General features: G+C 39.2%; 1 protein-coding gene across 1 annotated transcript in view; it reads right to left on the bottom strand.

Moving 5' to 3' along the window:
- Window positions 1-26,726, bottom strand: part of LOC116260415 (cleavage and polyadenylation specificity factor subunit 1) — a 46,150-nt gene that overhangs the window by 2,089 nt on the left and 17,335 nt on the right. The window contains exons 15-25 of the mRNA XM_031638749.2: window positions 20,495-20,589; window positions 19,166-19,359; window positions 16,785-17,554; window positions 14,721-14,801; window positions 14,564-14,629; window positions 14,406-14,483; window positions 12,663-12,893; window positions 12,402-12,533; window positions 12,148-12,321; window positions 4,460-4,645; window positions 777-1,159 (exon numbers count right to left, since the gene is read on the bottom strand). Coding sequence (XP_031494609.1) covers window positions 777-1,159; window positions 4,460-4,645; window positions 12,148-12,321; window positions 12,402-12,533; window positions 12,663-12,893; window positions 14,406-14,483; window positions 14,564-14,629; window positions 14,721-14,801; window positions 16,785-17,554; window positions 19,166-19,359; window positions 20,495-20,589 — 2,390 coding nt within the window. The remainder of the gene's footprint in view (window positions 1-776; window positions 1,160-4,459; window positions 4,646-12,147; window positions 12,322-12,401; window positions 12,534-12,662; window positions 12,894-14,405; window positions 14,484-14,563; window positions 14,630-14,720; window positions 14,802-16,784; window positions 17,555-19,165; window positions 19,360-20,494; window positions 20,590-26,726) is intronic.

Genomic DNA, 26,726 nt, shown 5'->3' with positions numbered 1-26,726 from the left:
CCATCTATAGCTCCATAGCAGGCCCACAATCCTACCCAGCTAAACAGAGGCTAGGGCATGTAGAAGGCACAACTTGTGTATATAGTATATGCACACAAACATATATAATGTGTGTGTGTGTGTATATATACATATATATGTCATACTGTTCCTTATTATTTTTATTCGACGTGATTTTATATCTGAACTCCTGAGGAACCTTAGATACCTTACATATGGAATCGGTAAACTACATGGATTACCTTACATACTGTGTCTATGTTCCTCATTAAATTAATTTTGGCCAGCCGACTTGGACTACTCAAACCAACTAATCATTTTTGGCCCTCAACAGACCTGAGTCCAACTTCTGATTTTGAAAACTAAGCTATTCCATCACAAATTTGAAACATCTATATGTTGGAGATGTTCCATAGACATCAACTCATCATAACCCCCACCCCAGTCGCGAAACAAAAGGCCAAACATATTTGGTAAAAAAATTTTGCCAAACACCTGCTTTTTGCCTTAATCAAGGCAAAACTTTTGCCATCAAACAAACAGCCAGTAAAGCAAACAGACTATGTATAAGCAATAAGTGCTTTCTCATCACTATAAATCTTAGAAGCCCCAACATATTGCATTGGATCCCGGAACGAGAAACAAAGCAACAGACATAACCAGCACAAACACTGATTCCACATGGCTACATAAATATAATCAGCTGTGCTTCCTCAGCAACCCCCCAACCAGTAGGACAACACATTATTTTAAAATAATAAAACAAATTAACTTACTGGCAAAGAAGCTCGCAGTCCACAATGTTATCAGGGCCAGGTCGATGAGCCTTTCCATTATGTTGGAATTGCCGGAACGATCTCGGGTTCAACCCACACAAATGAGGAACAGCGTCTACTAGCTTTTTCTGTAGCATATGAAGCCTGCGGAATGTGCTTTCTTCAAGTGGTGCAATACAACCAAGACTGCCATCCAATGTACCAAAAAGCAAAGCAAATCGATTAGGTTTATCAGCACCAGAAACTACAGGTCGGTCCGCAGAGGTCGGTAGCATCTGCAACCGCAGAAACTTTGTCACATGGGCACCAACATGAAACTCAGCTCTTGGGAGAAGCTTCTGCCCTTTCCAACTCTCAACCATTTTTGGAGCGTAGTAGAAGATCTAAATACAAGGAACAACCGTTAAAATAAAAAAAAATAAGACATTTAATGTGCTATTGAGAAAAACAGCAGAAGAAAGAATGAAACAACAGTACAACATAGACTTAAATAGCATAATGTCAACACAAGCACTTGACCGGGGATGGGGGTTTGGTGAGGATGTTGGGGGCCATGACGCCTGCCAGCCCCTATCTCCACCCTTTTCAAACCCCTCAACATCATCAATATTACAAAGAAAAACATAATCTTTTCAAACTTGCAAACAGATGATTCCAAACTTTCAAATTTCTATTCACCCTCAGATACAACAAGAAGTTTTGTTAGTATATACCTACGTTGTCAAGGTGCGGAGCCAGGCAGCACTTAGCGCCTAGGCGCACCTAGCCAAAAAAGGCAACCATTTTTTTTTAATCTTTTTTGCCATGTGAAAGTATAATACCTATTACTCATTGCAGTATATAACAGTATACATATTACATATTACTACAGCAGTATATAACAGTACACATTACCAAAACAGTACATAACAATATAGTACATATCACATAGAACAGTATGTAACCGCATCATAAACAGAAAACATATAACAGTCTAAACAGTAATACTGACTTTATTATACAGTAAAACAGAATACATATAACAGTCTACTAATATACAAATCATAAATAGAATACACAACAGAAAGCAGAAACAGTATATATACTACTAGAAACAGCCATAACATATTACAGTATACATAGTACTAGAAAAAGCTATAACATATAACAGTATACTACAATATACATGTTACTAGAAAACTAGAAATCAGAAAACAGCCACATATACTACTAGTACATAACACAAATCACTTCACAGAGAGTCTTATAACAGAACGAGAAACATAACAAAGTAACAATTCAAATTGAAATCAGAAAACAGAAACAGAAACACATATAGAACAGATAAAACTATTTTACATATAACTGGTATACAGATATACAGGATTTACTTAAAGAAGGTGTAACAGGTATAGCCTATAACGTATATAAGTTATATAATATCCCAAGTATGCAGGCATATTCACTTTCCCATGGACTAGGTGTGCAGGTGCCTAGGTGCCAGCACATAACCCGTCGCCTAAATGGCGGACTTAGGCAACAGGTGCGGACTCATGCTTAGTCCTCACCTAGGCAATGCCTAGGCAAGACCTTGACAACATACCATGCGATACCCTGTATTCCATACTTTTAAAATTTCTGTACTAGCTATAAAGGGAACACATGGACAACAAGTAGTTCAAAAAGAAATTTGTCAACTGTTAAGAGAAAACAAAAAAGAACGGATTACCAAAAGAGAGACAGAGGAACCAGATGTCTCTCTCTCTCTCTCTCTCTCTCTCTCTGTCACACACACTCACTTTTTCATGATCTTTAATATTCCTTTTATTGTGCCACACAACCAGCTCTTGAGAATATGAGAAACAGAGGTTTGTCGCATTTTGAGGTAGGAGAACTTTGACATCTACCTTTGGAACTATAAATACTTCTACAAACACGAGGGTTTCTGTGTCTGGTACTTCTACACTCCCACAACTGAGACTCCATCAACACATCGAGATGTTTTCATGCTTTGGATAGAATAGATTAAAAAAGTAATTTCTTTTCTGACAGCTGACAAGCTTATGACACGATATAAACAAATCAACAATTAATCTTTTCCTTGCTCAAAAATCACATGCAACTATAAAAACAGTATTTTCTCCACTAGATGAATCCAAGGATTGGGTTTAGAACGTGAAATGAATAGAAAAAACATGCAAAGATGATAGAAAATATCTGAAACCTGCCTGATATATTACATATATAGTTATCAGCATTGTATTACACAGAAACATCTTGTATTGCATTGTATAGGTCGAAAAGACCTATACTATATATGCTTGATACACATTTTGGATGTGTCTTACACATGCATCTGCCGTATGGTACAGTTTTTAGAAAAGTGGTCCGACGCCCCTTTTGGTCGACTTCTCTTTTAAAATAGTCTATTCTTCTTCATTTTTAACATTTCTAAGAGCTTTGGGAGGGGGGCATTTCTGCCGGTTTTAGAGAAAAATTGCAAAGAAATTGTCAATTTGAGGGCAGCCGGTTTGAAGGAAACTTTGCTCGCGAGAAACTCATTGATGTTTGGAGACTTCTGTGTTTCGTCATATTGATTGACGATAATCATGATATGATTTAAAAGACTTCAAACTTTATTTTCTTAAATATTTTGGCTTATGAATGATGACTCATGAATATTCATCTTCTCCTTTTTTATGAATTTTCCTATTTTTATGAAGCAAAAAATAATTTTACGTCGCACTATGATACCTTGCAATACAAAATGTAGGTCGACCCAAGGATATACATTACAATATCCTGTTTAAGACATTGAATAATTATTATTATTATACATTTATATATATAAAAGGAAGGGGCCAAGGTGCTACTGTGGAAGTACTTATAGTGAAAAGTGGAACCATGAGGATCAAAATACCCCTGGTTGATTAAAATTTAAAGACAGTACCCACTCAATTCAGTTTCCAATCAAAATACTCACTCCCACAAGAAATTGATGTTGGACTTGGGACTAAATCTTCTTTTTGGACGAAGTCAAGTAGGAGGTCAGGAAAAGTCAAACTGAATTGACTTGCTACAAGGAAACCCCTAAGCTCTGCCTCTGTGTGACAACTTCTCTACTCAGAAGATGGAACAAAAGATCTACTTAGACAACAATACTTCTGTTTGTATTAGAATGCTCTGGGTTTCAAAGATGACGCTGCTACTTATTCCTCTAGGCACTAATTATGAAGTTCAGACAATTTTGTGCGTATGATTCTCTGAGAACCACATTGTAAGCAAGCATCGTCACCTAGTAAACTACGCTTGGAGCTGACAACTTCTGCAGTCATAAGCGAAGAAACTGCTTTAGACAACAACCACGAAGAGCGAGGACTTAGTTTATTCTGACTCCTTGAAAGTTGAAACCTTGAAGTTGTGGACAGCAGTAATCATCTCCACAATATTGACCATTCTGACCTCATAAAAAACAAGAGAACACGGCAATCCTAAATTCATATAATGTCCTCCCATAAATAACATTGTTTTTCTTATGCCATGATGAAAAAATAATATTTTCCTAAAATGCTGTAGAATCCTCTGGCCTCACACACACACATATTTCAGATGTGCACTTAGCATGGTTAAGATGCTATCAAACAATACAAAATGATGAAACAAAATTAATAAATCAGACAAAAGGAAGGAAGTGAACCTTTTACCTGAATATTTTTCTGATCATCCGAAACAACAAGGCTGAGTGTAGTTCCATCTATTAAAAACTCAGTTGCAAAACAATTAAGAGATCCAAAATCCTTTGCAAGCAAGCTAAGCTGAGCTCCCTGTTCCTTCCAACTGAGAAAGTATATGCTTTTGTGGATATCACCCAAAAGGATAAAATTCTTTACCTAACAAATATAAGGAAATGAATACTGATTATTGCAAGGAATCGATTCAGTGGACCAAATTGGGCAAACAAGAATTTGAACCAGAAAAAACATATACTTTTTTGATAAATTTTTAAAAGGAAACAAAAACAACCATCTGAAAAGAAAATGCCATAAGGGAAAAAAAAACATAGTAACAAAATAGTTGGCAGTTGCATATGGATGAAAAGAACATTTCTTGAGTGAGACTCCCCAGAATAGGAAGACAAAAATGATGATTAAAGGATTTACATTCACATGGTCCCTCATGTCAGGAGTTTCCCATTGGAAGACAAATTCACATGCTTGCAAAATCACCCAAATAAAAACAGAAACCTCAAGAATTAGGTGAAAGCTACTGGTGTTTCGTGCAAAGCATGCATATTCAAAGCAAACTGCCAAACAGAACACACAACATTATCTAGTCTAGTACTATATAGTTTATTCTCTCGGCACCAAATTGTGCATTACATATAAGGCCATTGACAAAAGCTTTAGTATTCCCTCATGAAAGGAGGATGAAGACCAAATATCAAAAAGATAATATTTTAAAGTTTAAAAAACAACATACAAGTTGAATTTCCAGGTTATATCATTTCATTTTACTAGTTTCTTTGTATTTTTTATTCTCTTGGGCTCAAACATAAACCACAAAGCAAACCTAGGTAATTACACAAATGATCTACCCGGCCGGACAGGACCCCGGCGCAAAACCCACTAGGTGGTATTTTAGAATATTTAAGAGTTTAGGAACAGCTCTTTATAGATAAGGGTTTTATTTATGGACCTCTTTTGTAATTTGTTACTTTACCCTAATTCTCATTTAACTTGAGATTAGGGCAGCTTTAGTGAATACGATAGAAAGTTCTCTCTCTCTCTCTCTCTCTCTCTCTCTCCTATCCTCTCCCTTGGCTGCACGTAACATGGTATCAGAGCCCAACTTTCCTTGGGACTGAAACCTCTCTCACCGTGCTCATCCCCTGTCTCTTCCCCTTCTTCTATTCTCGTGGATAGGTCTGAGAGCACGACAGGCTGAACATGCATATTAGGCTCGATCTAGGGTTTTCTTAAGCATAAGATTAAAAACCCTAGATCGATGCCCTGTTGAAGTGGACGCGGATGGACGTTGCAGGTGTCTCCCTCACGTGGCAGAAGTTTCCTTTGTGGTCGGTGGTCACTACTTGGTGAATGGAAGTCGCTGCAGCCGTGGATATTACAACCTTTTTTTTATCAGCCGTAGATCTGCCCTAGGGTTCTGTCAGCCGTGGATATGTCCTTCCTCTTGTTGGATGTTGCTGCCGTCGATTTGCTCTAAATTTCAGTCAGCCGTGGATCTGCCCTAGGTGATATATGTCCTTCCTTTTTGTTGGATATTGCATACGTGAATATGAATTCCTTCTATATCGTGGATCTGCCCTAGCTGGTGTTGGATGTTGCAATAGTCGACCTGCTCTAAGTTTCAGTCAGCCGTGGATCTGCCTTACGTGTGATCTGCTCTAAGTTTCAGTCAGCCACGGATTTAAATTCCTTTATCATTTGCATACTTTATCGTCCCTTTCTGCGGTATATATATTAGTGCTATTCTCTTTTTGTGGGAGTTGTGATGGAGCCTGAACAGCCGTCTAATATGGGAGACAATTCTAAGATCGAGTCTCCTTTCTTCTATGGTTCTACCGTGAAATTAGATGGTCACAACTATGAAATCTGGTCACGAATGTTTATGACGTCTGTAGTAGGACATCGGAAAGACCATATCATTGATGAAGATGAACCGAGTGTTAAAACTGGGAAATATGCCACATGGAAAGAAGATAATAGTATTGTTATGTCTTGGATCATGAACAGTGTGCAGACGGATATAGCTCCTACTCTTGCCTACTATATGACTGCCAAACATATATGGACGTTCTTGAGACAAACTTATTCTCATGACAAGAATGTCTCAAAAATTTAACAAGTTGAGGAAGAGTTACTTAAACTGCAGCAAGGTGAATTAGAACTATCTCAATACTTTGCTTTAGTTAAAGCTGCGTATGAACGATTGAAGGCTCTTCGACCTCCATGTCAGGCATGTTACAAGACGCATTTTGAGCAGACTATGGTGGCTAAGTTCTTGGCTGGTTTGTCCCCTAAGTATGAGGTAGCAAAAGTTCAAATGCTTACTGGAGCATAAATTCCAGATCTTGCTGAGGCATGTAATAGACTCAGTAGATTGGTTGTATCTCTCTCTCAGTCCCAGAGTGAGTCTCCTTCTGCAGCCTTAACTGTGTCTGGAGGGCATGGGCAAGCCACTAGGGGAAGAGGCTCAGGTCGTGGTGTAGGGGGCAGAGGAAGATTTCAATGTACATTCTGTGGAAAATTGGGACATTTGGAAGATAGATGTTGGGACAAACATGGTAGACCGACTTCTACTTTCCATGGCAGGGGTGGTAATACTTCAAGGGGCAGAGGGACCTTCTCTTCTCATATTCATGTAGGGTCTGCCCGAGTTGCTACATCACTGGCAGAGACTCCTTCCTCGATGAATTCGGAGAACTCCACAGTGACTATGAGTAAGGCAGAGTATGATCAGCTTATGGCTCAGCGACCTCTTCCTATCATGATGTCTATTGTCTACAGCTGCCTCCTCGGTCATGGTGGATTCTGTTGCTAGTACTTCTTCCCATGAACCAGGTACCATGTGGATTATTGATTCTGGGGCTTCGAAACACTTTCGCAGTCAGCCTCACGTATTTACTTCATTGCATCGGTTTCCACAGCCTCAACATGTTAGGCTTGCCAATGGAAAGCTTTCTCCTATTATGGGAATTGGGGATGTTAAACTTCCTGGTTCTATCCTTCTTTCCCATGTTTTATATGCTCCAGAGTTTCCTGCTAACCTTCTATCTGTTACTCAGTTGACGAAAGATTGCGTTGTAGAGCCATATTTGATCTTGGTTCATGTGTTTTTCAGGACTTGCAAAATGGGAAGACGATTGGTGGCGACCATGAGCACAGGGAAGTTTACCTACTGTCGAAACCAGTGGAGGTGGCATCTATGGCTCTATCTAAGCCAACTTCATATCAGTGGCATCTCCGACTAGGCCATCCTTCATTATCCAAGCTTCGTGGTGTTCTCCCTAATATTTCTGTGTATGAGTCATTCCAGTGTGAGGCCTGTCAATTGGGCAAACACACTAGAAGTAGTTTTCCATCCAGCAGTAGTCTGTCGAGTCATGCAACTTTTGATCTTATTCATGTTGATGTTTGGGGGCCTAGCCGGGTTGTAAGCCGGGCCAAATTTAGGTATTACCTTGTTATTGTTGATGATTTTTCTCGTCTTAGTTGGGTGTTCTTGTTAAAAGAGAGGTCTGAAGTTATTTGTATTCTTCAAAATTTCATTATTGAAATAAAGACTCGGTTTGATTCCATTGTCAAAAACATTCGCACTGATAATGCTTGTGAGTTCAAATCCAATACCTTGCTACAGTTTTACACAAAATATGGAATATGTCCTCAATTCACTTGCCCCCACACTTCTCAACAAAATGGTGTTGTCGAACGTAAACATCGTCAACTACTTAACATGGCTCGCACTCTCATGATACATGGTTGTGTTCTGGCGCAATTTTGGGGCGATGCCATACTCACTGCATATTACCTAATTAACCGCCTTCCATCCTCGTCTATCGGCAATCAAATCCCCATTCAAGTTCTCTATCCAGATAGACCCCTATTTTCCCTTCCACCCAAAGTCTTTGGGTGCACTTGCTTTGTTCAAATCCTTGGTCCTAATAAAAACAAACTTGGTGCACAATCAATTAAATGCATTTTCATTGGTTATCCAAAACACCAAAAGGGTTATATCTGCTTTGACTCCCACACTCTTAGTGCGGATGTTACATTCTTTGAGTCAAGTCCTTATTTTCACTCTACTCCATCAGTATCTGACAGGTCGTCGTCTATGCCTTTACCTATCCCACCGGTTCCCCTGCAGTCTGTTCCGTATGATTCTTTTCCAAATGCTAGCAGATTCCATGATCCTCCACTGGTCTACAACCGCCGACACACTCCTGCTAAGGATTGTCCACCAGTCGCTTCTCAGGATGTAAGTATTTCTGATATTACTACCCCTACCAAGGATGCTCCTGACATGTCTTTGGACTTACCCATTGCTTTACGCAAAGGCAAAAGACAATATACTTTTCATCCTATATCTCAGTTTGTTTCTACTATTGGTTTTGGTGGGCGTCTACAGAAATTTGTGTCAGCATTGTCAGTACATTCTATTCCCTCCAGCCACCAACTTGCGTTACTTGATCCTAAGTGGCGGCAGGCTATGCAGGATGAAATGGAGACTCTAATGCAAAGGGGCACATGGGAATTGGTTGATCCTCCATCTGGTTGTGAAGTTGTGGGCTCCAAATGGGTATTTACCATCAAGTACCTATCTGATGGCTCAGTGGAGCGCTACAAAGCTCGTCTTGTAGCAAAAGGTTATACCCAAACCTATGGGGTGGATTTCTTTGAGACCTTTTCTCCTGTGGCGAGGATGGGCACCATACGTCTTATTGTTTCTGTTGCAGTACATTATGATTGGCCCTTATATCAGCTGGATGTTTAAAATGCCTTCTTATATGGGGATCTTGATGAGACCGTGTATATGCAGCAGCCTCCTGGTTTTGAACGTCAGGGGGAGTGTGGTAAAGTGTGCAGGCTAAAGAAAGCTATATATGGCTTGAAACAAAGTCCTCATGCTTGGTTTCATAAATTTTCAAAAGTTGTATTAAAATGTGGTTTCAAGAGATCTCAGCTGGACCATTCATTATTCATCAAGAAAGGATCTAGAGGTATTGTGGTGTGAGTGGTGTATGTTGATGATATTGTGTTGACAGGTGAATGTGAGCAGGAGGTAGCTCATAAAAAGAAATTTTTACAACAACACTTTGTTACCAAAGATCTTGGCCAGCTACGATACTTCCTTGGCATTGAAGTTGCTCGTAGTAAGGAAGGAGTGGTGTTATCACAAAGGAAGTATGTTCTTGATCTGTTACAGGACACAGGAATGTTGGGTGCTAAACCTGCAACTCTTCCTATGAACCCACGGATACACCTATTTGACGATGAATCGGAAGAGGTAGCTTCTCGTGCATACAAATCATTGATTGGTAAGCTTCTCTATGTGACAGTAACTCGACCAGACATTAGTTTTGTTGTGGAATAATTAAGCCAATTCATGGAAAAACCAAGAAAATCACATTGGGATGCAGCTATGTTGATTGTCAAGTACTTGAAGTCCTCCCCTAGCAAAGGACTTTTCTTTAAAAAGGGTATATCTTTTGATGTCAAAGCTTATAGCGACACAGATTATGCAGGCTCAGTTGATGATAGGAAGTCCACTACAGGGTTTTGTGTGTTTATGGGAGAAAATCTCATCTCTTGGAGAAGTAAGAAACAAAATGTTGTTTCTAGATCAAGTGCAGAGTCTGAATATCGTGCTATGGCTCAAACGGTTGCTGAAATGACATGGTCTAGATCTTTACTTGAGAGTCTTGGTATTTCAACTTCTACACCTATGAAGATGTTTTGTGATAACAAAGCGGCTACCTATATTGCCAATAATCCAGTATTTCATGAATGGACAAAGCACATCGAAGTAGATTGCCACTATATTCGCGATATGGTTCAAGAGGGAATTATCTCAACTATACATGTAGCCTCTGAAGATCAAGTTGTTGATATCTTCACCAAAGCCTTGCCTATTGCAGAATTTTCTAGATGTTGTGACAAGCTGAGAATGATTAACATCTATGCTCCAGCTTGAGGGGACTGGGGAGTGTTGAATAATATGTGTTAGGTGGTATTTTAGAATATTTAAGAGTTTAGGAACAGCTCTTTATAAATAAGGGTGTTATTTATGGACCTCTTTTGTAATTTGTTACTTTACCCTAATTCTCATTTAACTTGAGATTAGGGCAGCTTTAGTGAATACGATAGAAAGTTCTCTCTCTCTCTCTCTCGTTCTCTTCTCTCCTCTCCCTTGGCTGCACGTAACACAATCTATGGCACCATTTGCCAGACAAACTTAGGTGCAGATCTGGCAAGGATACACATGCATATACAGGGTCTTCAGAGCTCCAAGAAATACGAGCATATATAGGGTTTTCATAAATATTCACCAAGAAATACGAGCGTGTGGAGAAATATGAGCAAAACAACAATGCAAGGGTTCACCGCACATATATAGGGTTTTCAGAAAATGAGCACAAAGAAATATGAAAACTAATGTGCACTAACATGAATCATCCAATTGATTTGGTGGCTCGCACCAGAATAGATGTATTTGTGGGTGACAACTCAACCATGTAACCGTTTACTTTCTCTTTTGATCTATTTAATATAGACAGTCCATTCGCGAGCTATCAAAGCATGTTTACTAGATAGATCATAGTGGTGACCAATTGATACTTTTAATCTAAAAGCCATAAATGTGTGTGTGTGTGTGTGTGCAAGCATGTTTATTGGATGGATCATAGTGGTGACCAATTGATACTCTTGATCTAAAAGCCATAGTGAGTGTGTGTTGTGTGCGTGTGTAATATATATATATATATATATATATATATATATATATATATATATATATATATATAATACATGTGAGTTAGAGCAAAAATCATAATAGCCATCCATTACCTAATAGATAAGAGAACCTGCCACCTGGTCCACACCCAACTCAGGTGCGGCCAATTCCCTACAGCTACATGACAGGTCTCTTGTCCTCATGTGTTGAAGATACAAAAATCAAACATAAAACAATCGGATAGCCACCATAAAAGCTCATGGATTAGCAGTCAAGAGGTTGACTATTTTCATGATGCCAAAGGTCATGCTAAATCCAAATGAAGCTTATAAATTTACCTTATCATGTCATGTGTTGAAGATACAAAAATCAAACATAAAACAATCGGATAGCCACCATAAAAGCTCATGGATTAGCAGTCAAGAGGTTGACTATTTTCATGATGCCAAAGGTCATGCTAAATCCAAATGAAGCTTATACATTTACCTTATCATGTGAGCCGTCAAATAAAGAACCAAAAGCAACAAAAAGATAAGTGGCAGGAAACTGAAGAATCAGCGCAAGAGTAAAATGACATAGACAAAGACAAACGACAGAGCATATCAGAGATTAATGTCAACAGATTGCAAACAACAACACTTGGCGAGGCAACACAAATAAATAACTAAAAAGGCAACCCAATGAAAGCGCAAAATTGACAGCCAGCAAGCTTCCAAGTTAAACATAAGTTCTCCAGAAACACACACCAAGACATTAACATGACAAGAACTTCAAACTGAACTCTAGAAAGAAAAACAGCTGCTTGAGATTTTTAAAGGCAAAAAGCCACTGAACGATCAGTTACCAACTGATAATGACCAAAGAAATACATATTGTTCTTACCATTAGAGAACAAAACGAGAGCCAAGTTGAATATACTCACAATGTTTAAGCTCATAACGTACAGAGGGGCATCAAAGAAAGCAACACCATTCAATTCTGTACCACTCCACGTGTGCAATATAATTTTTGGACCAGAAGCTATCAGCAAATGACCTTGAAGGGAAGCTAAAGCAGAAATTGCTCCTTTTAACTCTTTTGAGTAGACCTCCACAGCCTGGAAATAAATGTGATGCATGAAGAAGGTAGCACTAAAAACATGTAGACGGTTTTAGTTTGGTAGCTTCATGCCCTTACCCAGTTCTGATTATTGTCATTACTTTTCCCCATAGTGAACAACAATATACGTCCTCTTGCTGCCACATCTTCCCCTTGTACGTAAGCTGTCCCAATTGCCAAAAGTGTTTCATTTTCTTTTGTGGAAGTATTCTGGAAGAAAACAAAAATCAAGTCACAAGGAGGTGCTGGATAGCAGCATGAACAACCTGAATATTGAACGAGAACACCAAAGAGCCAACACATGAAAGAACAAGAAAAAATAGATGTGAGTCGACTTACAAATAATGACACCATGCGTACAGTCAGTGCATTTTCATAACTTTGCATATGAATCACACCCCTTGTTTCCCAAGGTCCTCCAGACTTTTCTGGTTCCAAAATGCGCACCTCAAATTCATCTACTGCATAAGATCTATGCATCTCTTCAGAACTTAGGTTATCATGCTCTAATTGTTGGCTAGCTTCTTGATCAACCAAACAAGAAAGAACATTCTTTAGTGGCTTCAAAATCTGAAAAGCAAGCAAATAATGAATTTAAGATCAAGCATCAGCAATGTTGCATAGGCATGTGAAATCAACAGCAGCTTCAGAAAAAAAAAATCCATTAATGACCCCATTCAAGTTCACCAATCATGATAAAACATAAAAACCGTGACAGGAATGAAGATATTTAGCATTTTACATATTGAACTACTGGCCATCCCGAAAACATTAAACTTTTCATTGAAAAACAGAAACAGGTGCATCAAAGGTTGACCACCGATAAGATACAAGGCCCCATCCACTACATGACCACATATAAACTGCAATACATTTTCATGTACCACTTGTTTGATCCAGTTCAGTAACAATATAATCAACACAAAATAGAATAAAAATACATTTTAAATCTTTATAAAAATTTTATAGAAAATTAACAATTACCGTAACCCATTGTAGATTCCTCAAACCATGTCAAAGGGGCTTGTTTCAGAGGTACATTTATCAATACAGATAGTTCTTAATCTTGTAGCCTACTTCAGTTTTCTACATCAATCATCCAGAAAAAAGGCATGCCATCTTTGAAGATAACCTTTTTTTATACTATCAACAATATCACCCCCCCCCCCTGGCAGCTCTGCTATAGGTAATGGCTCTTTTAATTTGCAGTTTCACAGTCACATGACTAAAATTCCACTGAAATACTTTCATATCGTATAAGATAGGGCAATAGACCCTCATACATCTCCTACTTGTTCAGTTTACCCTCTTTAAACTACCTGTACCTGCTTTCCCACATAATGTAGCTTCCAAAGTGTGAACGAAATATGGAAGCATGTTACTGGACATTGTCTCCAAAACCTTACCACTGTCATCTTAAATGAATAAAATTTTCACCCAGGTTACCAAGATTACCAGCTATATCTTCTCTCCAGTTTGGACTTGCACAATGTACATATCAGATTAACAGTTTCCTTGTCGCACAGTTATTGTTCTGCATGATGCCCCAGTAAGTTGAGAGTGACATGAAAACTAACATATAATCTAACAGGTAGCATCCACAATCTCTTGCCCATACTCAGGGCAAATGTAGTCATTCTGTAGGGTGTCACCTTCATAGATAGAATTGTAAAATGTAAATTCACTTTTATGTTCACAATGTTCTGTGGTCTCTTTTGACTTATTTCCAATTAAACATGGATTGATGAATTAGAATATACAGTTTTCAACATGATATTAGGGTACAGCTGGACCAGGAAATGTGGCATTGGGAAGAGCAAAAATCCAAGTCTTTCATAACGTCTTCAAGCACTCAGCTGATCGAGGTCATCAGTCTAAAAAACACCAACACCAAGATGAGAACCAGCACTAGGAAGTTAGATGATGCTTTTGGCTACATAGGCAACCGAGATATTTAAGCAACACACAAAGGACCACTTTTCCAGAAATTCACACACTAGAAAGCAACCATATCCAAAAAGACATAGACAAAGTTCTAAATGGCAAATATTAAAAGACAGAAAATAAGGTAGTGGAACTTACAGGAACAGATATTATAAGTGCATAAAGATTCTTCTCTGCAAAGTAAGTGACTTGATGAGGTGTGCCTTTCAAAGGGATCTGATTATTTTACAGCAATATCAACATTATGTGGCAAAAAAAGTTCAAAGGTCAAAAGAATTTGAAGGTTTGACTGCTACCTTCTGAACTGGCCAATAATTATCATAGTTAAGTGCAGATGGTAGCTGGCATATTTTAAGGAAGCCCTAGTAAAATATAATGTGTTAATGTCAAGTTCAATATTTAACAAGGAGAACACAGAAAAAAAACAAAGGATAAAATTTAAAAAAAACTCACCTGTGAGGTGACATATATAAGCCCATGGTTGCAATTTACATTATGAAGAACAGTGAATGCCACAATTGCCCCATCGCAGAGCTATACTTGTCAGTAAGTAGGAAATCAGCACAAAAGCAGAAATTCAAGCTACATCAGGAGATTATACAAATCATTCACTATTAAGCAGTTATAGGAGCTTTTATCACACTTTGCTGTAGATGGCATTGTTTGCAACACAAGGTTCGAAACAAAAGCAGAAAAATGTAGAAAAGAGAAAATCAGCATCGATTTGAAAGTTCATGCTAGAATAGACACACTGCTTGTAGAAGTCTCCTTCAAACTCAGAAATCAAGTCCAAATCACTTGATAAAGGGCCACGTGCAACAGACACAGCGTATAATGCAAAGTCTTACAAAGAAGCCAAGAAGAATTATAACCACAAGGAAAACCCTAGTTAAGGCACATGAAATAAATAAAATGAATCTTCTTGAATAAAGCACCAAATATCCACCAAGGGATATCATACAAGAGGGAAGAAATCCCCAATTTATAAACCAAGGAAGAAGATGGCTGCCTCTAGCCATTGGACTAGCTCCGATGTCTCTATTTAGCCAATGCTAGCTCATATATACATTAATATACACATATATGCATTACTATATATGTATACATAAAAATTTGAATAAACATATACGAAAGAAAGATGTGCATATATATATATATATATATATATATATATATATATATATATATATATATATATATATGCATGTATAGGTATATATTTACATGATTTTATAACACCCCCATCAAACTTGCACATATAAAGAATCAACCTGTAATGTTCAAATGTACAGCTTTATTTGGAGACACCACTCAATTACAATCCTGAGCATTAAGTTTGTTTCTCTGAACCATAGACACCAACACCATTTTCAGCAACTTCTCCGGAAGGTTTTCACTAGAAATTCTCCAAAAATCATTTTTTAGGAAAATTTTAGAAAACCCTAGAAATTTCAAAGTATTAAAATCTTATAAAAAAGTTATAGGATAACATCTTCTTTGGTTTATTACTTGCAAAACTCGCATATAAACAATACAAAGGTTATCAAGACATAAAATGGACAAGGAAGAAACACTGCCCAAGACGTGTGAAAATATTTTTTAAAAGTTAAAAGAAAATTTGGTATAAATATCATGATAATATCAGAATGTATCTTTTCTAATGGTCACATAAACGTGCCTATAAAGCACCACATACATGTCATACTTCAAGATATGGGTGCAACTTGGTCATTGATAGGATACAGTCAAAACCATATCTATTGTGGACAACTCACCCAGTGCCATTTTCTATCCACCTTTTGTAATGATCCGACCCACATCGGGGGAGCTGCAAATATGCTAGAGCGCGGGTTTCTATCACCAACCCACATCCTCTAACACAAAGGTGTCCAAACGTAAGCATGTTTTTGTTATACCACCAAAACTTGAGTGTATTTCTATAAAATGTTATATAAATATCATTATCTCCCTTCTTCCTCACCCTAACTGCTACCTGCTGCTGCCTCGCCTTGCTTAAGTTACTTTTCTTCAATTTTTTGCCACATCCAAGGAGCAGCAGCATCCACATTATGAAGACCAGGGTGCAGCAGGCTACATGAGCAGCCACGCTATAGATGCAAACAGGAAGTTCAATAAACATAACTTTTTGTATTAAAGAAGAGAAAAAAACATTTAATCAACCCAGCTCATGCATGCAAATACACAGAAGCATGTAGGCGGTCACACATGTTATCCACAGACTCCACATCCAAACTACAAGGACACACATTTGAAGCCAAAACACCCATAGTTGTGAATTGGGCACCTACATATATACTCACACAATGGCATAAAATGAAAGACTTTTCTTTTTCGAGAAAATAAGAAGAAGATCACAGTAGCAGCTCTTTCATGGTTCCCTTCGTCTGAAGAATATGTAAAAGTTGTACACTTTGAAAGGAAACTTTGAGCTAACATGCAGTTCCATCAATGAAACAATGTTTAAAAACAAGCATAAACACAAAAACCAAGATATACCTGGGGATGTATTCGAAGGCGTTCCCTGCATACCATAAACCATGCGGGTCTTGATCCAGCAAGAAATAAGCCTTGACAACCACCAATATTTTTAAAAACAGTAATACGTTGGGAAAACTTTCCTCCAGATGATTCTTCCCTTGTCAAAGATTCCAGGAAAACACGAACAAACCTTAAATTCCTTAGCCTTGAAGTACTTATACTACCAACATCAACTTCGATGTCAGTAGAGAATTGCCCATCAGTTTTACGTGTATTTTCATGACCTTCATAGAGGTAAGCGTGATAGCAGAGAACGGTACCATCAGTAAGTATAGCAAATAAAAAAGGACAAGCATGCTGCCCCGCCCATTTGTGCATAGACAATTCCATAACCTTAATGTTCTGCACAGTCTCCTTAACCTGTTCATCACCATCTTTAACATTCTGAAGATTATGTGTTGTTTCACGAACACATGCATCAACCAAATGGCTGATCCCAGAGGCAAACTTATCCACTGTAAAGACACACTTGAAACCCGGGACCTCATAAAATTCAAGAGTTCCACTTTCATAACATATGATGCAGTATATATCTCCTTGATCATGAAGTGGACCATCACTTCCAACAACTGCTTCAGACACACCAGTAGAAAGCCATGCATCTGTACTAGTCTTCCGAAGCCAAGGCTCAGGGCCCTTGTCATGATAAAGAGTGCAAGATGAAACCAAACCCACAGGTTTCTCAAATATCATAGGGACATTTTTTGACACGGTGCATGTCTCAGGGTCTGAAAAGCAAAAAGTAAGCAAGTCAAAATACCAATGAAATGCAAAGAAAGGCAGACAGATTATATATATATATATATATATATATATATATATATATAATCTGTCTGTTGGGTCTGCCTCAGGTAATTATCAGAAAGCTTTTCTTTTCAAGAAAATCACAGGAATTCAAAAAATTGGAAAAAAAATAAAATTTGGTTTTTAGGAAAATTTTCAAAAATAAATTGCCAAATAGTTATCACATTATTAAAAGAAACAAAAAATCTTAAAATGCATTAAAAGACTTTTTTCTGAAGAAAAGAAAAAAAAAGCAACAACAAGACATTATTTTCATTTTTGGCATTTTTTCCAAATCTAATCATTTTTCCTTTTTTTTTTTTTTTGCTTTAGAAAAACACCAAAAGTCGTGACAATGAAATACATATATGCATACACACATAATTTATCCACAGATATTGTGGCTTTTTACAAAAGAAAAAAGATATTAACAGTGAAAAAGATAAAAATGAAAAGCAACATACTTTTCTTTAAAAATGTGAAAATAAATTTAACAATATATTGCATTTTTCGTCATTTTTTTTTTAAGATTAACATCATCATGGATTAATCCTTAAACTTAAAGTAAATTCTTTATTTTTCCTTAAAACATTTTTTATCATTTTATCTAGTTATTTTTTATGTTTTCTAATTAGTTTCTCATCGATTTGTTTTTACCTCAACTTTTGGATTTTTCCAATTTTTTAAAAAATGCCAAAACTTCTCTCAAAGAAACATGCAAAAAAAATACTCAAAAGACATTGCCACTGAACCCAAGAACAATAATTGTGGCTATATATATATATATATGTGTGTGTGTGTGTGTGTGTGTGTGTGTGAAAGTCAATGCAACTTAAAAAAATTCATTGTTGAAAGAACCATAGATCGTTGCTAAAGGCTAAAGCCACTATAATGCATCGCCGCACCATAAACTGTGGTTAATGTCAATTTACTAACTGTTTTTCAGCAACAAATTTTTCAATGATAACTATCTGGCAGCATCCCGTACACCGCAGCATTAGACTCTCAAATCTATTTGTATCTATCTATCTATCTATCTATCTATCTATCTATCTATCTATCAAGAAAGAGACTCAGCACCAGTCCTAGACATTAGACAAAAACAAAACACCAGAAAGTATGCCCGTTCAGAAGGAACATTTCCTAGGGCCAGGCACCAAAAACCTGATGCATTTTTAATCACCTAAAAGACAAAGTATGCGAGTAAACTAATTGTCCTATTAACAGCCAATAAATGCATGATATGTTTGTTCTAATGCACCTTAAGTTTAGAATGACTTGTGTAATAAACTATTTGAGGAAAAAAGAAGACTGTATATGTGATGTTGCTTTAGAACAACAAAAGTCCTTATGGAAGTGCAAACTCAACAATCTGAAAATGCCACTTGTAGGAAAGACATTCACAAGGTAACCAAGCCTTGATTAGTCAAAAGAGCTTAACAGGGATCTCTAGACTTGGACAAGCTTTCACTATTGTTACAATGCCAAGTCAACAAGTGTGAAAAGATGCCTAGCTTTCAAGTAACAAAATCAGAATCGTGCTCGCAAACAATTACCTCCAATAAGAAGCTGGATACTTCCATCGGTCATCCTCAATAAAACGTATGGATCTGCTATAGAAACTGAACAAACGGCTGGATTATCAAGAGTAGCATTAGAATCTGAATTAGCCCCAAAGCTCACCTCTTGGGTCATATAAGCCCCATCAAGAATTCTAGCACCACGTGCATAAATTTGAACAACTCGGCGCCTTTAAAAAAAAAAAAAGAAAACATATCAGGCCCCAACAGTCACTTTTAAGATACAAAATGCTAAAATTGGCAAAGTCTTATTTCCATGGAAAGGCAGAAGATATGGAGTCAACAAGGACATAACATTACTACAAGTACAACAAAGCATTTTATGCACATAAGAAGAAGAGAACCAAGCTAACCAAACAGGAATAATAAAATCCAGGAAGACATGCTAGACTATACTGAAGAAAATAACCAAATGCATCCCCCTTTCAACGTGAAGTAACTGTCTCGCCAGCAATACATCTAAAATGTCAAACAACTGTCACCAATAATGGTAACATATAAGGGAATCCTCAGGACATTCCAATTACCATGACAAATGTAGAAAACATTACAAACAAAAATCAAGAACAATCAAGATTCAAATATAAAAGATTATCTCAAGCCCATTGCCAGAATTTTTATAACAAAAACCAACAAGAAGATGTAAAATTCATTAAAACATTAAAATATCAAGAAAGTAAAAACTAAAAAACCTACAACATTCACTTTTGAAATTAAAAATAACCAAAAACTTAAGACAAAGACAAGTCGACCTTTATTATCCACCAGTATGCCGCTAAAATTATATAAACAGGCCTCAACCTTGCAATCATTTCCACAGTTCCACCTCATTTAGCACCTATCTTTTTATATCCTAAAACACTGTCGACAAGAACTAATTCTCCAAAAAGAAGTACAATGTCATAACTCTTAAATAAAAAATGAAATGGTCAAAGCAACTTCCGTACATTAACCTCACATATCTACCTCCAATGATATTTGCATAAAATTGAGACAATATTCAATGTGAGTGAAATGCATTACTTAAATGTATGCCCACTTCACATGTAACAAATTTTTCATGGTCTTAACATCAAGAAGCCCACCATGCCTGTCACTGATTTTAAGAAGAAAAAAAATTAACAATGATATTTTCTAAAACACATTCCCTTTCCCTTCCAAGCAATATTTGTGCAAGGTAGTCATCTTAGCCGTAAACCAGAATTCATGCAACAAAAAGGTGTACATTAAAAGATAATGCACACCAAAAAAGGATAAATATAAGCTCAAAATACATTAAGAAAAGAAAAGAAATAGCTATGTTACCTTCCGAAAAGGTTACCAGCAGCTATTGTACTGCCTTGTACATAGTAGTCCACATTTTCTGTCACTTCTCCCAACAGATCAGCTGTCTCAAGAACCTGCATAGCATTAATAAAGGGGACAAATGGAAAGGACAATCAACGATCTTTGAAACTGTCAGACTATGTCACATAGGTGCGGGGTGCAGGTGCAGATGCCGGAGCGGCACATCCCAAAAAAAATTTAGGTGCAGTGGTGCGGCAAGAATATTTTTTATTATTATTATCAATTTATTATATATATATATCGTAAGTTTGTCTATAAACAACAAAATTATCAAATAACAAATTCGAAATTGCAAATCAACAATTCAACGAGTGTTTGAGTTATTAATGTATACAACATAATGCATATGACCATATTAGAAGTTTAGAACAGCATATATTATATATAGTAAATACAGTAACTTTGTAATATGACATACTAACATATATACAAAAGCAGAAATTGAAATTAACATTTAAAAAGTAGAACACGGCTGCACCTATAATACAAGTAACAAAACTTGTATATTAATATACTATAACCAATAGCCAATAATGTATACCACGATATGAAACAGCAGTAAAAGTGTAAAACAAAATGTTAAAACGGCAAGTTACAACACAACTGTATATCGTATACTATGAAAACAGCAATAAAACAATAGCATATTTCAGACAATAATTATAAAATCCTAAAAAAAGGTATATCACAAATAAGAACTGAAAAACACACAGCAAATAAAAAACAGGGTTGCAGCAGGAGTAAACAATTATGCATAAGTCATCACACACTTTAAAAAAAAAACTAGAAAAAAAAACCTGGAAAACAGTGAAAAAATGAACATAAAAGGGTGATAGTTGATAGAATAATAAAACGCAAGAGAGAAAGTCAGAGGACTGGAAGACAGCCCACAAGTTGTTATCGCCTGTCACGGAAGGACTGAAAACTGATAAAAGAAAAACACTGGCTGCTAGAGGACTGAATGCCGGCTGCCTTGTGCCAGAAAAGGGCTGAAGGTCGCCGCTGGAAGACAGTCTGCCAGTCTCAGGTCGCCGTCGCACCGATGGCCGCTGGAAGATCATCGTCTATCAAGTCTCTCCACACACACACAGAAGGCCGAACTCCAAAGGGATCGGGCAGCCGACTGACTTCAGTTGAAGCCCTAACCCCTTTTTCAATACTTATAATGAAATAATTTAAAAAAAAAAAACAAAAACAAAAAAAGGACACATATAGACTCGACACGGATTGACCACACCAGACTCAAGTCAAACGCGAGTCGGGTGCATGTTGAAAATGGACAGAAATGGTCGGTGCGGCTGACAGCACCCGACTCTTCTTTGACCGATTGTGCGTAAGAGTCGAAGCTGCACCCGAGTCATGTCGACGTGGGTGCGGCGTCAAAGAAATAGTGTTCGTGTGACTTAGCTGTCAGATGCTCCACTATATACTGTTTCAATTTTATAACCATTACAGAGAGGTAGAGAGAGCAGTAACAACCAAGAGTAAGGAGCCTCCTTCTAGAAGGCTGGACATCTGAAAATAAGTTGTGCTTGATGAGCTACAGAAGATTTCAAGCATACGTACAAAACAAGCTGAAGGTTACTCAATTCACAGGTGCAGATCAATTGGACTTCTTCTGACACTAGAGGAATGATTCAACTGAATAAATTATCATCCAAACATGTGCTTGTGTCCTGTGAATACTGGACAACTATTCTCGTGCTTTCACATCCTGATTTTAGGACGTGTTAGAATATATTGTATTGGGAACCGGGTCCATATATGGACCCGGTCCTATGGGCACGGATACCGAGGCGGACTCGGTACCCTAGGCGGCACTCTTTCTCTCCCTCCTATATATTCTTCACTTACATGTACTTGTTGAGTTAAGTGAATATTATTTTTCTCTCTCCTAGGGTTGCGGTTTGCCCCTAGGTCAGAGCTTCCCCGTGGTTTTTCACCTCTTTCTGAGGTTTTCCACGTATATTGTGTGTTCTTTCTCTGCTCTCTCCTTGTGGTTCGTGTTTCTACATGGTATCAGAGCCACCGCGTGTGAGATCGTTGGTGTGCAAGTAGTGTTTTTTCCGCCGTTCACGTGCCGCCTCCGTTGCCGTTTCCAGCACCGCCGCCGACACTGTTCCCAGCGCCGCTGCTGTTGCTGTTTGCAGTGCTGACGCCGTCTGACGCCGTCCAGGAACGCCGCCGCCGTCCATCGTTCCCAGCGCCGCCGTCGTTTTTCCGCCGACCAGGAACGCCGCCGCCGTGGTTCCCAGCGCTGCCCTGCCCGGCCGCCGTCGCTGCTCCCAGCACCGCCGTCGCCTGGGTTATCGTCGCTGTTCCCAGTGCTGCCCTGCCGCCGTCGCCTGGGTTAGCTGCGCCGCCGCCGGGTGTCTTGTTTCCGCCGCCGTGGGTTGCGCCCTCTCTGCCGCCGGTTGTGACCTTTGGGGATTGCGATGGCTGATGCAGCGATGCCCAAGCTTGATGATGCCCTCGACACGGGCAGCAATACCAAGGGTGAGAACTTGCCTGTTCATGTCACCTCCATTCGGCTGAATAAGGATAACTATCTCTCGTGGTCTGCTGCCCTAGAAATCGGAATTACTAGTCGTGGTCGCCTGCACTATATCACTGGGGAGAAGCCTGCACCTTCTAAAACTGATTCGCAATGGCCGACCTGGGCGTTGGAGGATAGTCAGGTAAAAGTATGGATTATTAGTTCGGTTTCCGCAGATATTCAGCCTTTGATCTTGCGTAAATCGACGGCGTATGATATGTGGACTGTTCTTGCCCGTATGTATGGTCGTAAGAAGCGTGTTTTACGTGCCTATCAAATCAAACGTAGCATATATGCTCTTAAACAGGGAGATTTATCTGTTGCCTCCTTCTATGCCGCCCTGAAGACCAAATGGGAGGAACTTGACTATCATGTGAATGATGACTGGAAATGTGGTGTAGATCATGCCCTGTATTGGGAAAAGGAATGGATGGACCGCACCTTTATCTTCCTTGGAGGCTTGCGTGATGAGTTTGAAACCATTCGAAGCCAGATTCTTAACTGTGATGAGATTCCTGGAATCGAAGAGGTGTATGCCCGTATTGAGTCTGAGGAGCAACGGCGCCAGATTATGCATATTGACTCCCATCAGGGGAGTTCTCCAGCAGCCTTTGTGAGCCATACTTCTGGGACGGGGCAGCGTCCTACTCGACGATGCAGCCATTGCAACAAAGTGGGTCATTCTGTTGATTTTTGTTGGGATCTTCATCCTGAGAAGCGTCTCGTCCGCGGTCGTCCTCCTCCTCATCGCCGAGCCTCTTCTGTGCCAGAGCCTAGCCCGGGGTCGTCCAATGTTGCCAAATCCAAGCTCTCCTCAGATCAACTCAGAGAGTTGCAAGCCTACATTAGTCGGTTGTCCACCCAGGATGATGCTTCTACTTCTGAGGGTGCTAAGTTAGCCCAGGCTCTGGTTGCTACTAGTGATCAAGGTAATTCTTCTCTCGGTGATTGGATTGTTGACAGTGGGGCTACTCATCATATGACAGGGGACCCTACGATGTTTCAAGAGTACAAGTTGACCTCTGGGCAGCAGCGTGTGTCTATGGCTGATGGTTCTTCTATCTCTGTGGCTGGAAAAGGGAGTTTATCACTACTGAACAAATATTGTCTTCATAATGCCCTGCATGTTCCCAATATTCCCGTAAATTTGTTATCTGTCAGCAGTATTACCAAAGAGCTAAACTGTAATCTAATTTTCTCTGCTGATTGTTGTTTCCTGCAGGACTTGGGGACGGGGCAGAAGATTGGGATTGGTTCGGCTATTGATGGGCTCTACAGACTGCCCGTTCGAGTTGCTTCTGCTTTGATTTCAGCCACCAGTGGTCAGTTGCCTGGCGTGGAGGCCAGATCCGTCATTATGCGTTGGCACGAGAGACTTGGTCATCTTCCCTTCCAGTTGCTTAGAAAGTTGTTTCCTAGGATGTTTCATTATGTTTCTTTGGACACCTTCGCCTGTGAAGTGTGTCAGTTGTCTAAGCATGTTAGGGCCTCGTACCCTATTTCGTTCAATAAAGCCAACCGTCCTTTTGCTTTGGTTCACTCTGATGTTTGGGGTCCTTCGGGAGTACCCACTTGTCGTGGCTTTCACTATTTTATGACTCTTATTGATGACTACTCCCGGTGTACGTTCGTGTATCTGTTGAAAGAACGTAGTGAAGTTCCCGACATTGTCAAAAACTTTGTGGCATTTGTCGAAACTCAATTCCAGACCACTGTTCAAGCCTTCCGCACTGACAATGCCCGAGAATATGTCTCCCAATCCCTTGATGACTTCTTGCGAAGCAAGGGTATTATTCATGAAACATCCTGTAGCTACACCCCTCCTCAGAATGGCGTGGCTGAAAGAAAAAACCGTCATTTGTTGAATGTTACCCGGGCAATTATGTTTCAACGTCATGTCCCTAAGAGGTACTGGGGGGACGCACTTCTCACTAGTGCCCACCTTATCAACCGTATGCCTACTCGTGTGTTGGATGGTCATTCCCCTTATTCTGTGTTGTGGCCCACTCAGAATCCCTGGCCTCTAACCCCTCGAGTGTTTGGGTGTGTTTGTTTTGTCCATGATCATAGTCCCACTCTCAAGAAACTTGATCCTCGGTCCATCAAAGCAGTCTTCTTGGGATATTCCTCCACCCAGAAGGGATACAGGTGTGTTGACCCTAGCACTTCCAGAGTATATGTCTCCAAGGATATGACCTTTCATGAACATGAGGCATACTTTCCTGCGAATCCTCTTCAGGGGGAGTGTTTAGGTGACAGAAGGGAAGAGTATTCTTCGCATCAGTTGATTCAGTTCATGGATTTCTTGGATTATACGGTGAGTTCTCCAAGTGTGGAAAACGTTGTCAGTGAGGACAGAGACAGTCAGATGGAGGGGGGCCCTGTGGAAGAACAGTCTCGAGATCACCTATTTGGTCAGGTTTACAGCAAGAAGAAGAAGGATGTGATGGAAGATGTTGATGTTACCAATCCCAATCTTCCCAATCTTGTGACCTCCCCGGATGATCCAAGTCCAATGAATGAAGAACTTCCCATAGCTCTGCGCAAGGGCACCAGGTCATGTACTTCTCATCCTATTCAGAGATTTGTTTCATATGCAAAACTCAGTAAAGACTACAAGTGCTTTGTTACCTCTTTATCTATGGCTGTTATTCCCAGGTCAGTGGAAGATGCAAGGAAGGATCGTAAATGGCTACAGGCCATGACAGAAGAGATGGACGCCCTGGAAAAGAACAATACGTGGGAGGTTGTTGATATCCCCAAGGGAACTCACTTAGTTGGCTCCAAGTGGGTGTTTAATGTGAAGTACAAACCTGATGGCACTGTAGAACGCTATAAAGCTCGTCTTGTTGCTAAAGGGTTTAGCCAGAAATATGGGATTGACTATCTTGAGACGTTTGCTCCCGTGGCGAAACTGAAGACCGTAAGGGTCATCTTAGCTCTTGCAGTGCAAAAGAAGTGGAGAATGGACCAACTTGATGTAAAGAACGCCTTCTTGAATGGTCACCTTGAGGAAGAAGTCTATATGAGCATGCCGCCTGGGTATGCTCGGAACGGGAAGTGTTGCTATCTCAAGAAAGCTTTGTATGGTCTCAAGCAATCCCCTAGAGCTTGGTTTGAAAGACTAAGGGTTGTAATGAAGACTAATGGGTATAAACAGGGAAATGGTGATCACACCCTCTTCATCAAGCAGAGAAATGGTCTGGTGAGCCTTTTACTTGTATATGTTGATGATATGATTGTCACAGGCGACGACGAGGGGGAGAAAAGGAAGATGAAAGAAACGTTAGCTGCAGAATTCGATCTCAAAGATCTGGGTAAACTAAGGTATTTCTTGGGGATTGAGATCGCGCGATCTGAGACTGGGCTTGTTATGAGCCAAAGAAAATACACGTTGGATCTTCTAAAAGAGACAGGTAAACTGGGATGCAGGCCCTTTCTTACCCCAATGGAGTCTGGCACAAGGATAAGTATCAAAACTGGGACTATCTTGGATGAGGAAGGAAAAGGGAGGTATCAGCGTCTGGTTGGTAAACTTATTTATCTCACTCTTACTCGCCCAGATATTACGTATGCTGTGGGTGTGTTAAGTCAGTTTATGCATGCTCCTACTGATTGTCATTGGAAAAGTGCTGAAAGAGTATTGGGATACTT

Source organism: Nymphaea colorata, chromosome 9 (assembly GCF_008831285.2).
Source record: "Nymphaea colorata isolate Beijing-Zhang1983 chromosome 9, ASM883128v2, whole genome shotgun sequence".
NCBI classification, from domain to species: Eukaryota; Viridiplantae; Streptophyta; class Magnoliopsida; order Nymphaeales; family Nymphaeaceae; genus Nymphaea; species Nymphaea colorata.
This window is presented reverse-complemented; position numbering and strand designations above follow the sequence as displayed.